This window comes from Rhinoderma darwinii, chromosome 3 (genome assembly GCF_050947455.1).
Source record: "Rhinoderma darwinii isolate aRhiDar2 chromosome 3, aRhiDar2.hap1, whole genome shotgun sequence".
In the NCBI taxonomy this organism is placed as follows: Eukaryota; Metazoa; Chordata; class Amphibia; order Anura; family Rhinodermatidae; genus Rhinoderma; species Rhinoderma darwinii.
In genome coordinates this window covers 74,751,309-74,767,957 of record NC_134689.1, presented here as the reverse complement: position 1 = coordinate 74,767,957, position 16,649 = coordinate 74,751,309, and the positions used below count along the sequence as shown (strand labels likewise).

Sequence of the window (16,649 nt, the reverse complement as noted above, 5' to 3'; positions counted from 1 at the left end):
AGGTCGGGCTCCTAGCATCATAGTTATGTACGACGCTAGGAGTCCCTGCTTCGCTGCCGGACAACTGTCCCGTACTGAAAACATGATGTTCGGTCCGGGACTTGCGGACAAAATACGTCCGTCAATTACGGACGTAATGACTTCGTGTGAATCCAGCCTTAGGAGCACACGTAGATTAACGGGCTGCAGGCATAAGGACCAGCTCTTAAACCCGTTAATCTACGTGGGGTGATCGGGAAGGGGTTAATCGTATGTAAATAATAAGTGATAAAAAACACTTTAAAAGGCATTAGATAAAACCAAAATCTTTGCAAAGAAGGAGTAAAAAACATATGGTAACCCGGACAGGTAGATTGTGTCAAGGCCTGAAAAAAAATATAAGCGAAATAAGTCACAAAAGGGGTACATAAGACCTCAATAGATAATTGGCAGCCCCCGAAAAATACATAAATATTTACAAAAATACAAAATTACCGCAATAGTAGCTGAAAGGAGGAACAAGTCCAGGGTACACCACCACAGACCTGACGCTCCTTTCACCACGGCTTCGTCAGGGGTGACCGGCCGCGATTGAGAAGGATATAGAGCAGTTTTTGGAGCAAAAGTCATAAGTGAATCCAAAAAGGAAGAAGAAATATAAAGAAATGACTTCTACGTTTTCTTCCTATTGTTTGTATGTGGACATACCCTTTATTAATTATTTCTCTCTATTTTTTTTAGAATGCTAATAAAAATTCAACAAGAAATTATTAAAAAAGAAGAAAAGAAAGGATTTTTCCCACTAAGGTATGTTTTTTTTTAACTTGTTTTATATATACACAGTCGAGTCATATTATTATGAGTACCAGTTAATATCCAGAGTAGTCGCCGTGTGCAGCACGGATAGCACTTAGACGGGCTGGGAGTGACTCAATAAGGTGCTTGTAGGTTGTCTCAAGTATATGGAGCCATGCTGACTGCAGTGCATCCTACATTTATTAGAGGGTGCGCGGGGGAGGATCCATAGAGCGAACAAGACGATCGAGGTGGTCCCACAGATGCTCAATTGGGTTCAAATCTGGCGAATTAGGGGACCAGGATAGTAATTGGAAGTCTTGGTCGTGCTCTTCCGACCACTGTTGGAAATTTCTAGCCGTGTGACATGTTGCATTGTCTTGCTGGAAGATTCCATCTGCCCCAGGGCAGACAAACAGCATGTATGGGTTGATGTGATCTGCAACGGTGGATTCATACCCAAATCGGTTCAGAGTTCCTTCCACATGGATGAGTGGGCCCACAGAATGGCGTGAAAAATTCCCCAGACCATAACACTGCTGCCACCAGCTTGTGTTCTTCCAGCATTGGTTGCAGGGTGTTTGTTCTCTGATGTTTCTCTGTTTCTCGCCTTACACACCAACGTCCATCCATTCGATGAAGCAGAAAATGTGATTCATCGGAGAAGGCAACACTTTGCCAATCATCGGTGGTCCAATTCCGATACTGTCGTGCAAATTTAAGCCTTTTTTTTTTCTAAGCACTTTTGTTAGCATAGGAGCAGAGAACATCCATCTGCTTCAGAGCCCCATACGCATTGGGGCGTGCACGCCTCCTGAGGATTACTAAGGGAAACGCGTGTCGAGGCGCAGCACACGCTTAAAACCAATATCATCTAAGGATAAGTAAGTTATTTCATATGGATGCTGTTATACTTATATAAAAAACATTTAATCAGCAGACTATGTATAATGTATGAGGACATACCATTGTAATAGTGATATATTCATCCCTGAGTGTTCCTTTCTTTATATATGCAGGGACTCTGCTTTTTCACAAGTAAAACACATGGTTGGTTCTTCAGCGTTGAGTAACTCCTTAAACTTGCTAGCATTCTGACACAGACCTATACTATCACTATAAGGCTGGGTTCACACGAGCACATTAACGTCCGTAATGAACGGACGTATTTCGGCCGGAAGTCCCGGACCGAACTCAGTGCAGGGAGCCGGGCTCCTAGCATCATAGTTAGGTACGATGCTAGGAGTCCCTGCCTCTCTGCAGGACAACTGTCCCGTACTGTAATCATGTTTTCAGTACGGGACAGTAGTTCCATAGAGAGAGAGGGACTCCTAGCGTCGTACATAACTACGATGCTAGGAGCCCGGCTCCCTGCACTGAGTTCGGTCCGGGACTTCCGGCCGAAATACGTCCATCCATTACGGACGTTAATGTGCTCGTGTGAACCCAGCCTAAAGCTTGTCACATGTTATATAGACATTATCATACATGATTTTCTTAGTCCAGTACAATATAATAAGCGTTGCCAATTGTTGATATTATTGTTCTTTGATATATTCTGTAGTAAATGTTTATTTTCATGATATGTAAATATTTAATTTTTAACATGAGAATTTAATAAAGTATTTATACAATTTTAAATTATATGGTTATCATTTCTGGTTTCAAGCTCCTAATGTGTTTGGTTTTTGGTTTACTATATCTGAGGAGTATAAACCACCGTTATAAGTGGTATGAACTTTAAATGAGTATAAGATAAGGTAACACATGTCTGATTTGAAAAAATCGGCTTCGTCCTCAAGGCCAAAACAGGCTCAGTCCTCAAGGGATGAATACCTATCACGAAATATGAAGACATATATAATATACCCACAACTGGATAAATAATATACAGCACACAATTTGTACCATGAAAATATAACAAAAACTTTATTGAATTAAACATAACAATGTATTGGCCATCAAAAGATAAAATCAATGATACAAGCAATAAAAGAATAGCGTGGAAATACACCAGGGACATATGCAGATAACATGCTAGCAAACATAAACATCATGTGATGTGGTACGGTACAGTCGTCTCAATCCAAGCCAAAGAGTATAGCATAAGTAGTATGGATAGGCAAACAACACAATAGTCATATATACCCAAACAAGGCTACAACCTAAGTTCAAAGATACAGCAATGGACAGTATGTAAACACTGCTTAACAGCCATGAAAGAGAGCCCAAAGTAAAAGACCCAAAGAACTGCACCAACCTGTAGACTGCATGATATGTCCCAAAAATAGTGTATAACCACCCTAGACGCCCCCGACGCGCGTTTTGCTGTCAGCTTTCTCAAGGGGTACTAACTTATGGGATAACAATCACCTTTAAGTATGGGACAAACTGGTAGTAGACTGTGTCGGCAACCAATAAACAAGGAGTATACACGGGTTGTAGGAATTTATAATTATCTTTATATCAATGCCTACCATATCACAGGACCGGAAGATTTCAGCTGTGGACAAGGGCTGGATTCGTAAGACGCTATAACTGTCAGAATTGCGCATGCGCAAAAGGTGCTCAACCGGGTGCCGGAATCGTAGCCTATAACGACGGTCTCCCTAAGTGTATGTACTGCGCGTGCGCGTCGAGAGGCCAGGCGTCGAGAGGCCAGAGGAGGAGCTACACCATCCAAGTCAGGTGCCATCATAAAGAGTGGCATAATGCCAGATTGTTACGTATGAATGTCGGAGGATAGAGGGCGTGCCTCAACACTGAGAGACGAAAGCCATACTACAATTTGACCAATATCATTGGATCGTGTTTCTAAACCGTTTACACATAGATAACCCAGTACATATAGATACCGACATAGATCAGAGCCAAAGTGCAATATACCCTTATAAATATAAATACATCAGTACATATATATACATCTGAATCTACACAAATAAATAAAAGGTTGCATAAATATCCAATAAGTGCATATTATTACTCAGATAGCGATATCCAATAAATAGATACATAGAAAATACACATATACACACCTAAATACATAATAAGAATGAAATGATACATATATATATATATATATATATATATATATATATATATATAAGTGATAAATACATGTAATTATCAAAATAGCGACATCCTAATCTTAAAACCTCATAGGAATATATATTAAAAAGCCATATAAATATTCTAGACAAGTAAGTAGTAGTGCAAATAGAAAAGTGAACAGGGTAAGTGAACACACGTGCAAGTGAGAGTGAAAACAGAAAGAATAATAGTTTATTAGGAAAAGATACATATTAATGTGAGAAGGAGGATTAAGACTGCACCTGAAAAATATATAACACTATTAGTCAAAAAATACATTACATATACATTGAGCAAATGATTATACTCTACGTGTTTTACAAAAAAAAAGATATATATATATAACTATGTTTACAAAAAATTCATAAAGGTGTAGAGAAATAAAATGTAAAAATAAATATTTATGCTAAAATCCATATCTTTAGATATCGTAAAATCTAGATATCATACATTAATTAGTGAATCAAAGAGATTTATAAAAATATGATGTTGTGTATATGTGTGAAGTGTGATAAAGTGCATAATTGTGGAGGAATGTGTGTAATATCAGAATAAACCAGTGGTCACATATATACGTGATATAACAGAAAAAAATATATGAATATGTAACCAGTGTCTATACAAAAATAATAAATAGATATAAAATGAATAAGATAAATCGAAGCATATATACACAGAAATCATATTATATATCTAAATATTTCATACTTCATACAATATATGGGATTGCCGCTATTGTATGAGCATAATAAATGTGCACTAGTGCATAAATAAATATATCACCCACTGTATCAGTAGTATGTGTAATAAATATACAAAAGTGCATAAATGTTAGTATTCAATGTGCATCATAATATGTCAATATTCATAAATAAAAAATATATAGAAGGTATCAAAGATACCAATACCTACCCCTTGAGAAAGCTGAAAAGGGTGTCAGAGAGCAAGACCATCACATGGATATATTCAATCTGAGTACATAAAAGACATACAACTACCACTCCCTTTAGATGAATAAAAGACCCTCACATAGTCAAGCCCCTTCCATAAACCTAAACACAAATCAATCACATAGACTATATATTATAAAGCAGTCTCCATTGGTAAGCTTCCGCATGTAGCATAAGTAGCCATGACATCTGTAAAAAATATATAAAAGATAAGATAAATAATTGATATAAATATCACTGTGCCTAAATGTCCATACTCCACCAACATAACATTGCGTCCCAAACGCAACAGTATGGTCATAAAATATGACTCTATCATCTATCATCCCATCATTGCATATAAACACAATAAAATAACACAATAAAAAATTATGCTATAGGGCCCCGGAAACATATCACAAGAAGGATGCGAAAGACAACTTCTCATTTAGACCATAAGGTGAGCTGGTGTTAAGCTTCGTTATCCACTTACATTCAATGTGCTCAAGTTTGCGAAAGGTGTCGCCGCCTCGTGATCCAATAATGATCTTATCCATCCCATGTACTTTTAAATCCTGCCACCTGTTGTTATGATGGTCTCCGAAATGTCTGGGAATAGATTTGAGTTTGTTAATCATATCCAAGTCATTTGCTTCAATTCTTCCTGCCCTTTTAATGTCTCTTACATGTTCCTGGATACGTACTTTGAGTTCCCTCGTAGTCATGCCAATATAAGAGAGACCACACGGGCATCAAATCACAGATGGAGCAGTGGCCACAGGAGAAAGATCCCCACTTTGGTCCCTTGGAGCCATACAAATATATGTTTGAATTTGGAGCAGTATAATGACTTCGGACTAGATGGTCCCTCAAAGTTTTGCTCCTTTTGGCTGTTAATTGGGGTCTTGGAGGTAAATACCTCTTTAAATCAGGGTCTGTCAATAAGATGGGCCAAAAGCGGGTCACAATTTTCTGCATTTCGGACCACTGCGTATTGTATGTGGTGATAAGCCTTACCGTGTCCTCATTATTTTTCTTTTTCCGTTGTTGTTGGATAAGAAGATTATTACGATCAGTTTGATGCACTCTTTGATATCCTCTCTCTATATCATCTTTACGATATCCACGTTGAACGAAACGAGCCTTTAAACACTGGGATTCATTTTCAAAATTCAATTGTGAGTCACACACACGTCGTGCCCGCAAAAATTGGCCTGTAGGAATGGCACGAATCGTATGTGAGGGATGGAACGAGGATGCATGTAACAGTGCATTTACCGCCGTTTTTTTGCGAAAAATTGTAGTACTCAAATTGCCCATTGGTAATACTGTGATCTTAATGTCCAGGAATTCCATGAATTACTGACTGATCATATTAGTTCATTTGATATTACATGCGTTGGTATTAAGAATGACTAGGAACTTGTCCAATTCCGCTCGTGTGTCCTGCCAGATGAACAAAATGTCATCAATAAAGCGCATCCAACTGACAACATTACCCGAAACCATATCCATACATTCTTACAACCTCTTGTTCCCAAAAGCCCAAAAACAAGTTCGCATAAGACGATGCACACGTGGCACCCATAGCCGTCCCACGTAGCTGCAGATAATATTTGTCCCTAAACAAAAAGTAATTACGTTCAAGGACAAAGCGCATTAGACGAATGAGGAGATTGATCAGATCCTGATCATGATCCCCTGATTGTAGAAAATGTAAAACCGCGGAGAGCCCAAGATCATGATCGATGCATGTGTAGAGAGATTCTACATCGCAGGACACTAAAAACATGTCCTGCTCAATTATAACACCATCAAGACGTTTCAAAACATCCGTGGAGTCCTTGATGTATGATTGAAGACCCTCAACACAAGGACGAAGGTAAAAGTCCAAAAAACGGCATATGGATTCGCATAAGCTCCCACAGCCTGATACAATAGGACGCCCAGGAGGCCTCTTCTGGTCTTTATGTACCTTCGGTAGAAAATATAATGTGCGAATGATCGGAAATTTTACAGTAAGCCCTTCAAGGATTGTTTTTGTGATAATGTCATCATCAAATGCATCAGCAAGCATGCTTTCTTATTGTCTCTTAAAAGCTTCAGTTGGATTAGAGCTTAGGCGTCTATAGCATCTAGCATCGCACAATTGTCTATATGCCTCTAGTTCATACATTTCCACCCTTGTCTACCGGTTTGAAAATCACACCCTTCATCTCCTTAAGTTCGTGTAGAGCTTTACGTTGTGCCCATGATAAATTATCATGCCCACGTTGTTGTGGTAATTTTCGAAACTCATCAGTTACCATCTTGACAAACATGTCAACTGATGGATTCAAAGACAAGGGTGGAAATGTGGTGGAGCGAGGACGAATATTTACTGGGAATTTGCCAGTGCTCACTTCTTGTTCCTGAAGTAGGGATTCTAACGCCCGGACTGCTTCCAATTCCTCCTGTGCTGTAAATAAATTATGATGATCATTTTTAGAAAAATATTTTTTATATATTAGTTTTATTGCAAACAAGAAAACATCCTTGATGGCTGTAAAGTCATCAAATCCTGACACAGGACAGAATGTTAGGCCTAAAGAGAGCACAGATTTCTGACTCGAAGTTAGTATAATATCAGAAAGGTTAGTTACCTTCATCTCGCCTCCCATACTTTGATCCGCTGTATTAAATTTTCTTTTTATTGGAGTCTGTCTCCTTTCATATGCTCTAGTTCTCATAGAGACATTTCCCTGTGATGTGCCAGACGCCATGCTCTCCAATGATGATAGAGATTCAGAGCGTCCCATCATAGGAGGACCCCTCCTTTGCCATTTATACACTCTTTGCTCCTGAAAATCCAGTAGATCACGTTCAATTTTTTTTTACTTAAATGCTTTTATGTCATTTTCCTATTTCGCGTACTCAGTACTCAACTCATGTTCAAATTTCACAAGGAGTTCAGGATTTAAATCAGTTTTGATTTTATCCTGTAAAGGTAATATTAATTTTTCCATTTCATCCAATTGCTTTTTGTCCCATCCAATGAGAAGTTCTATGAATGTCTGGGAGCATGATTTACAGGCTTCCTCCCATCGGGATCTCAGAGTCAGGTCATCAACAGGGAAGGACGGAAACACCTGAACACGCAAACCTCTCGGGATCAATTCTTTAGTAAGATATTGTTCCAACAACACCTTATTCCACCAGACTCGCATTCTCCGCTTTAATAGTTCCTTAGGCCTCATGCACACTTCAGTTTTTTCCTTCAGGGTGCTATCCGTTTTTGTCACTCTTGGCACCCTGAACCCATTCATTTCAATGGCCCCATGCACACTTCAGTTATTTAAACGGATCCGTTGTTCCATTCCGTGCAAAGTAGAGCATGTCCTACTTTGCTCAGTGATTCAGTGACCGTGTGGCCCATAGAAGTGAATGGGTCAGTGAAAAAAACGGATGGCACACGGAAGGCTTCCGTGTGCCGTCCGTTTTTGACGGATCCGTTGCCATAGCAACGGCTGGGTGAGCAAAAGTTCACAGACTCACAGATTAAACATTCATTACTGAAGATAGGCTCATATTTTCACTCCAAAACACCCAAAAAACCAAAGTAAGCCAAGCAGAGTAATCTCAAACTGTTCTCTATGCCCTGAAAGCTGCAGAAAACAGCACCAAAAACTTCTTGTAAACTTTCTATGGGTGTTTCCTGGGACATATGACAGGTTCAAATGTAGTTCAAAACCGTTTTTTAAACGGAAGCCAAACGGAAGCAAAACGTCCGTGTAAAACGTAAACACGGAACGGAAGCGGAGTGCACACGGAAACAAAAACGGACACACGGATCCGTCAAAAATGGCCGAGAAAACGGTGATGGAAGTGTGCATGAGGCCTTAAGCTACAGCTGTAGCAGTAATAAGGCCTCATGCACACTTCCATCACAGTTTTCTCGGCCGTTTTTGACGGATCCGTGTGTCCGTTTTTGTTTCCGTGCGCACTCCGTTTCCGTTCCGTGTTTCCGTTTTACACGGACGTTTTGCTTCCGTTTGGCTTCCGTTTTTCCATTTAAAAAACGGATGTGAACTTCATTTGAACCTGTCACATGTCCCAGGAAACACCCATAGAAAGTTTACAATAAGTTTTTGGTGCTGTTTTCTGTAGCATTCAGAGCATAGAGAACAGTTTGAGATTACTCTGCTTGGCTTACTTTGGTTTTTTGGGTGTTTTGGAGTGAAAATATGAGCCTATCTTCAGGAATGAATGTTTACTGTAGTCTGTGAGTCTGTGAACTTTTGCTCACCCAGCCGTTGCTATGGCAACGGATCCGTCAAAAACGGACGGCACACGGAAGCCTTCCGTGTGCCATCCGTTTTTTTCACTGACCCGTTGACTTCTATGGGCCACACGGTCACTGAATCACTGAGCAAAGTAGGACATGTGTAATGTCCGTGGCTGCGGGCTGTCAGCTCCAGCCTCCCGCTGACAGCCGCAGCCACGAGTCGGCAAGCGCTGGCCCCAGCCTCCTCCTTAGGAGACGCCAGCGCTTACATCCACTCACCTCCGCCGGAGCCCGCAGGGTGCGCGCGCACGCTCGTCCCCGCTCTTAAAGGGGCAGCGCGCGCACCGGACATCTTGAACGACCTTTGACCCATGAGTACCCTGGGCTATAAGAGGGGTCCAGCCCCCTAGTTCGATGTCTGAGCGTTGTTAGTTTTCCCAGTCTGTCTTGCAAATGGTCCCTTAGTGTTTCCCGTTCCTGTTGTTACCCGTACCTTGTTCCCCGTTCCTGTTTCCTGTGCTTTGCCCTATTATCTAGTCGTGCCACGTCCTGTGTCATCTGCCATGTCCAGAGGAATCTGCCACGTCCTGTGTCATCTGCCACGTCCGGAGGAATCCGCTACTTTCTGTGTCATCTGCCACGTCCGGAGGAATCTGCCACGTCCCGTGTCATCCGCCACGTTTGGCGCCATCTGCTGCACCCATCTCATCTGTGCCAGAGCTGCGGCCACCATCTGGACTATTCAGGTACCCTTGTGCGGGACATTGTATTTCTGGGGTGTCCTGTTGTTTGGCCAGCTGCCTCCCCGCTGCGGCGGTACGGCCTAGTGGGTCCACTAGAAATGAATGGGTTCAGGGTGCTATCAGTGACAAAAACGGATAGCACCCTGAAGGAAAAAACTGAAGTGTGCATGAGGCCTAAGAAAATATACTGCTCTTCCATTGCGTGAAGATGACACTCTACGAAAGAATGTCTGGAGCAAAGTCAGATAAAGGACTTTGGAACATAGTGTTTTGTTGGATTTCTCATTATGACAATTGCTTGTTTGATATAGGTTGATTACATAGTTACATAGTTACATAGTTACATAGTTAGTACGGCTGAAAAAAGACACATGTCCATCAAGTTCAACCAAGGGACGGGAAAAGGGAAGGAAAAAATTCTATACATAGGAGCTAATACTTTTTTGTTCTAGGAAATTATCTAAGCCTTTTTTAAAGCCATCTACTGTTCCTGCTGTGACCAGCTCCTGCGGTAGGCTATTCCATAGATTCACAGTTCTCACAGTAAAGAAGGCTTGTCGCCTCTGCAGGTTGAACCTTTTTTTCTCCAGACGGAAGGAGTGCCCCCTTGTTTTTTGAGGGGGTTTTACATGGAACAGGATTTCACCATATTTTTTGTATGTGCCATTAATATATTTATATAAATTAATCATGTCCCCCCTTAGTCGTCTTTTTTCAAGGCTAAATAGGTTTAATTCTTTTAATCTTTCCTCATAACTTAAATTCTCCATGCCCCTAAATAGCTTCGTTGCACTTCTTTGTATTTTTTCCCACTCCAGGGCATCCTTTCTATGAACTGGAGCCCAGAACTGAACTGCATATTCTAGATGAGGCCTCACTAATGCTTTGTAAAGTGGCAATATTACATCCCTGTCCCGCGAGTCCATGCCTCTTTTAATACATGACAATATCCTGCTAGCCTTTGAAGCAGCTGATTGACATTGCATGCTGTTATTTAGTTTATGATCTACAAGTACACCCAGATATTTCTCAATAAGTGAATCCGCCAGTGTAGCTCCCCCTAGGACATATGATGCCTGCAGGTTGTTAGTACCCAGATGCATAACTTTACATTTATCTACATTAAACTTCATCTGCCAAGTGGATGCCCAAATGCTTAGTTTGTTTAAATCTGCTTGCAATTCACGAACATCTTCCATAGACTGAACTATATTACATAGCTTGGTGTCATCTGCAAAAATAGAAATAGTGCTATTAATCCCATCCTCTATATCATTAATAAATAAGTTGAATAATAGAGGTCCCAGCACTGAACCCTGGGGTACACCACTTATTACCGGGGACCATTCAGAGTAGGAATCATTGACCACAACTCTCTGGATACGGTCCTTGAGCCAATTCTCAATCCAATTACAAACTATATTTTCTAAACCTAGAGTCCTTAATTTACCCATTAGATGTCTATGAGGGACAGTGTCAAATGCCTTTGCAAAGTCCAAAAACACTAAATCCACAGCGGCCCCTCTGTCTAGGCTTCTGCTCACCTCTTCATAAAAACAGATTAGGTTAGTTTGACAACTTCTGTCCTTAGCAAAACCGTGCTGGCTGTCACTTATAATACTATTTTTTGTTACATAATCCTGTATATAGTCCCTCAATAGCCCCTCAAACATTTTCCCCACGATGGATGTTAAGCTTACTGGTCTATAATTACACGGGGAAGACCTAGAGCCCTTTTTGAAAATAGGCACCACATTTGCAGTGTGCCAGTCCCTTGGCACTATACCAGTCACTAGAGAATCTCTAAATATTATGAAGAGGGGGACAGAAATAACTGAACTAAGCTCTTTAAGAACTCTAGGGTGTAACCCATCTGGTCCCGGGGCCTTGTGCACATTTATTTTATTTTATTTAGCTTGGACCATATCTACATTCATCCAATTCTGTATATCAACTGATATATTAACAGCACTGGCACTGGCTTCAGCTGCTCTTTCTTCAGTTGTATATACAGAGCTAAAAAACCCATTTAGTAACTCTGCCTTCTCTTGATCCCCTGTGACCAACTCCCCATTACCATTATCTAGGGGTACTACATGTTCAGACCTTGACTTTTTAGCATTTATATACTTGAAGAATTTTTTGGGATTTGTTTTACTATCCTTGGCCACCTGCCTTTCATTTTGTATTTTTGCTAATTTTATTACATTTTTACAGATTTTATTAAGCTCTTTATATTTTACAAAGGCTGCAGATGTACCCTCAGATTTGTAGTTTTTAAATGCCCTTTTTTTGTCATGTATTGCCCCTTTCACAGAAGGTGTAAGCCATGTGGGATTTAATTTTAGTCGTTTATACTGGTTACCTATATGAATAAATTTTGCACTATAATAACCCAAAGTAGATTTGAAAATCTCCCATTTATCATTTGTCCCATTATTTGACATTAGTTCTTCCCAGTCTATATCCTGAATTGCAGCCTTCATCCTGGGGAAATTGGCTTTCTTAAAATTAAATGTTTTTGCCCTCCCAGCCTAAGTCTGTTTTTTACAGTATAGGTAAAATATAACTTTATTATGACCACTGTTACCGAGGTTTTTACGAACATTGACGTTCCCAACAAGCTCTGCATTATTAGAAATCACCAGATCCAACAGAGGTTCACCTCTAGTCGGGTCTTCCACAAACTGTCCCAGAAAATTTTCCTGCAACAGGTTGAGGAAATGTCTCCCCTTTGCAGTTGAATCCGAACCATGACTCCAATTAATATCCCAGAAATTAAAATCTCCCATTATCACTACAGTACCCGCCTGTGCAGCCCGCTCCATCTGTTTATACAGCTGACCTTCCATCTCCTCAGTTATATTGGGGGGTCTATAGATTACACCAAAAGTAATTTTTTCAGTGTTTACCTCCCTTTCTAGTTCCACCCACAAGGTTTCAACCTCCTCACAGTATTCACCCACTATTGTCTCTTTCACACTCGCCTTCATATAATTTCTCACATACAGACATACACCACCGCCTTTCCTATTTGTCCTGTATTTCCGAAACAGTGTAAAACCCTGTAGATTTACAGCCCAGTCATGTGAAGAGTCCAGCCATGTTTCAGCAACACCAACTATATCTATATTTTCTTCCAGTACCAAGGCCTCCAGCTCCCCCATTTTGCTTGCTAGACTTCTGGCATTTGTGAACATGCACTTTAACTTGCCTTTCAGTTTTTCACTTTTATTATCAGAAATGTGATTTGACATTATTTGGGCATTTTTATTTACACTGCTGTTTTGTAACAAAAGGATCTCCTTATCCTGTTGTCTAGTCTTCTCCCCACATTCTGTTTCTCCCCCCACCAATCTAGTCTGACCCCTCTCTAACCTGGCTACCCCTTTTTTTTCTACATTGACCTCCCTCCTCAGCCCTAGTTTAAATACTCCACCACCCCAGCTAGAATTCTCTCCCCCAGCACAGCGGACCCCCTTCCATTTAGGTGCAAATCATCTGCAGAATACAGTTTGTACCCCAATGAAAAGTCAGCTTAGTGCTCTAGGAACCCAAATCCTTCTCCTCTACACCAAGACTTAAGCCATTCATTTAACTCCCTGAGTTCCCGCTGTCTTTCCTGTGATGCGCATGGCACAGGCAGTATTCCTGAGAATACAACCTTGGAGGTCCTTCCCTTCAGCTTGTAGCCTAGTTCTTTAAAATTATTCTTAAGGTTCCTCCACCTACCATTTATTCTGTCGTTGGTACCGACATGGACCACGACAGCTGGATCATCACCAGCCCCTCCCAGCAATTTGTCCACCCGTTCCACCACACGCCGAACCCTGGCACCAGGGAGACAGCAAACCATTCGGTTGAGGTGGTCTTGGCGATAAATTATTCTATCCGTCTTCCTGATTATGGAATCCCCTACGACTATCAATTGCCTTGGCTTACCTGCATTGCCATCCCGCCGACTACTAGCTGGGCTGTTCTCCCGGCTGTTAGGGAGATCAGTATCCACTAGGGCTGCCATTTCTGAGACTGACACCCTCGCATCATCACCCAACTTGGCAATTTTGCTTAGAATATCAGAAACCGGATCGGCCTTCCTTTTCTTTGACCCCTTTCTACTGCCCCTAACTACATTAACCCAGCTACTTACCTGATCCTGCTCACCCATGTCTTCACCCTCCAGTTCTAACCCACCTACTGCATGCTCCGTGAGCAGCATGCTTCGCTCAAGATTGTCTATTGCCCTCAGTGTTGAATTTTGCTCCTCCAGATCTCTAATGCGAGCTTCCAGGTGACCAACATGCTCACATCTGCCACAGAGGTATTCACCCTTGTACTCTCGCTCCAGTCGTGCATACATATGGAAAACTGTGCACTGAAGAAAACCTCCAATCTTGCTGGCCATTATCCCAGTTACAAAAAAACAGCGAACAGTTGTTAATGTTGAAAGAATAGAAGAGTACTTACTGGGGCTTTAACTCCTCTTTTTAAATCCGGTTTTTGTAACTCCACTTGATATACAAACCACTTGTTTTACAAGCCCACAGAGCCGGCTCTACAGAGTACTGAGGCCTAATTTATACCACCTGGGACCAGCTAACCCCTCCCCCTGGTCAGCTGCAAAGAAAAAATGGTTTTAAATTATGTCACTTTTGCAAACTTTTTAGCAAGCAAGCAATCAATACATATATCACATACAATGACCCCCCACTTTGTCACACACAACACAGTAAGTCAATCCGGTTTTTGTAACTCCACTTGATATACACTTGATATTACATGTATCATGTTTCTAGCACTACCAGCTTTACTGCTAATATTCTACATCCGCAGAAGATAACCCACAAAATATCTACTAGTGTGCCTAATGTGATAATGGGAATTATCAGAGAGAGGAATGATAGAGAAAAATTAAGCAATTAATTTTTTTTGCTAATGTATCAGTATGGAGGATGGTCAATGTATCTTTTAGGAAAACAGAAACTAAGAATTTATTGATTCTATTGTGTCAGTCACATAGTCACTTGGGTTAAAAAGACATAGGTCCATCAGGTTCAACCTTTCTCAATAAATTACCCGTCATTCTTTGCTTGATTTACTATAACCCTCAATGTCATTCGTAAATAAATAAGCATCTAGCCTTTTTTTAAATGCTGACATAGTATCTGCCATCGCTACCTCTTGGGGAAGGGCATTCCATTGCTTGACCACTCTAACTGTAAAGTTAACAGGCAGGGAGTGACAGGAATGCCACTGTTCAACTAACTACTTTGTATATAATAAATTAACCTTATCTTTACCACTTTATGTTATGTATAGACATGATAAATTAACCTTACATTATGTTATGTAAACCTGTACTATCATTGTATATGATAAATTAATCTTATCTTGACCACATTGTGTAATATAAATATATACTATTGTATACTAATTCTCTTGGTTTCCTGGTGCACATGTCCCACATACGTCATATTGCCTATATAAACTGCTGTACTTAATAATGATGTTAGTTCTGAATATGAATTCAGAGCTATGTGAACACACAATAAACCTTGTTTAACCTAAAGAATCCAGCATCCATGTGAGTTCCTACTGGAAATTGAGAAGTTATTACACTGCCATAGCACTTGCGTACCTCTGTAGCCGACGTTCACCTTTCACATCAATGACAGGTGGTGCTCCGCAGTTTCCACGTCGGTTATTCCCAATGGTGCCATTTGTCCACTTACGATACACTTAAACTACAGCACCACACAAACCGTTCACAAACTGTGCTGTTTTCAGAAATACTGCCACCCTTGGCCCAAAAGACAATAATCATCCCTTTTTACAACTCTGATAAAATCACCCCTTTTACCCATGGCAACAACGAGTGATATGTGTTCAGGCAGCCTATCGCACACCTTATATACCCACTAAGTAAGCCCATTACACATCACTTCTTTCATGGACTATGCGCTGCCGACATCGAAAGTTGGAGGTGGTCATATAAATGTGACTCGACTGTGTATATTTATTTTCTTACAAAAGTATGTTTATTAGTCTGTAAATAAAAAAATACTCGACAAGCTCTTGCCTATGTCTGTAACATCTGTAAATTTTTATATTTTTGTTGGAAATACTCTTTAAATATATTGGTCGATTTTTCTTATGTCTGTCTATCTCATGTCACCCCACCCTATGACGTCCACATACCCTAATATAGCATATATTAGGTGACCCCCTGCTCTAAATGGCCTGGATTGGATACAATCCTGGCTTTTTAACCACATGGATGCCGTGGTCAATAACGACCACGGCATCAAAGCCGTTAGAGGGGGTCTGCCATCCTGGTTCTCCTTTTAAGCAGAGGCCAGTCAGGCATTTCTGCTAGGTATTGCAGCACTGTCCCATTCACTTGAATGCGACAACACTGCAATACCTTACACAACTGTTACAAATGTAACAGCGGATGCTAATATGACTGAAAATTAAATCCATGTAAACATTAAAGAGGACATGACAGCTGATCGGCGGTGGTTCTGAACTAATATTGATTGCCTATCCTTAGGACAGATCATCAATTTTAAAATTCCGGATAACCTCTTGAACATGAGCCACCGACGTACATTAACGGTACTTACACGACGCAGGCTCAGGAGCAGAGCAAAACTGAGCCTGCGTTATCAACAGCAAGAGTGTCTGTAATCTACAGCCAGGCTCCTCCTGCAAAGTCCAGGATCGGAGCTATCTCTGATCCCCGACGTTTATCCCCTTAAATGCTGTGATCAATAGTGACTTCAGCATCTAAGCTGTTAGACAGAGATGGGGGGCTCCCTGTGTCAACCAATTGCAAGCCCGCGACGC

At 40.8% G+C, this 16,649-nt stretch overlaps 1 protein-coding gene across 1 annotated transcript in view; it reads left to right on the top strand.

Moving 5' to 3' along the window:
- Positions 1 to 16,649, top strand: part of LCP2 (lymphocyte cytosolic protein 2) — a 353,127-nt gene that overhangs the window by 80,027 nt on the left and 256,451 nt on the right. Inside the window, exon 2 of the mRNA XM_075859992.1 lies at positions 721 to 786. Coding sequence (XP_075716107.1) covers positions 721 to 786 — 66 coding nt within the window. The remainder of the gene's footprint in view (positions 1 to 720; positions 787 to 16,649) is intronic.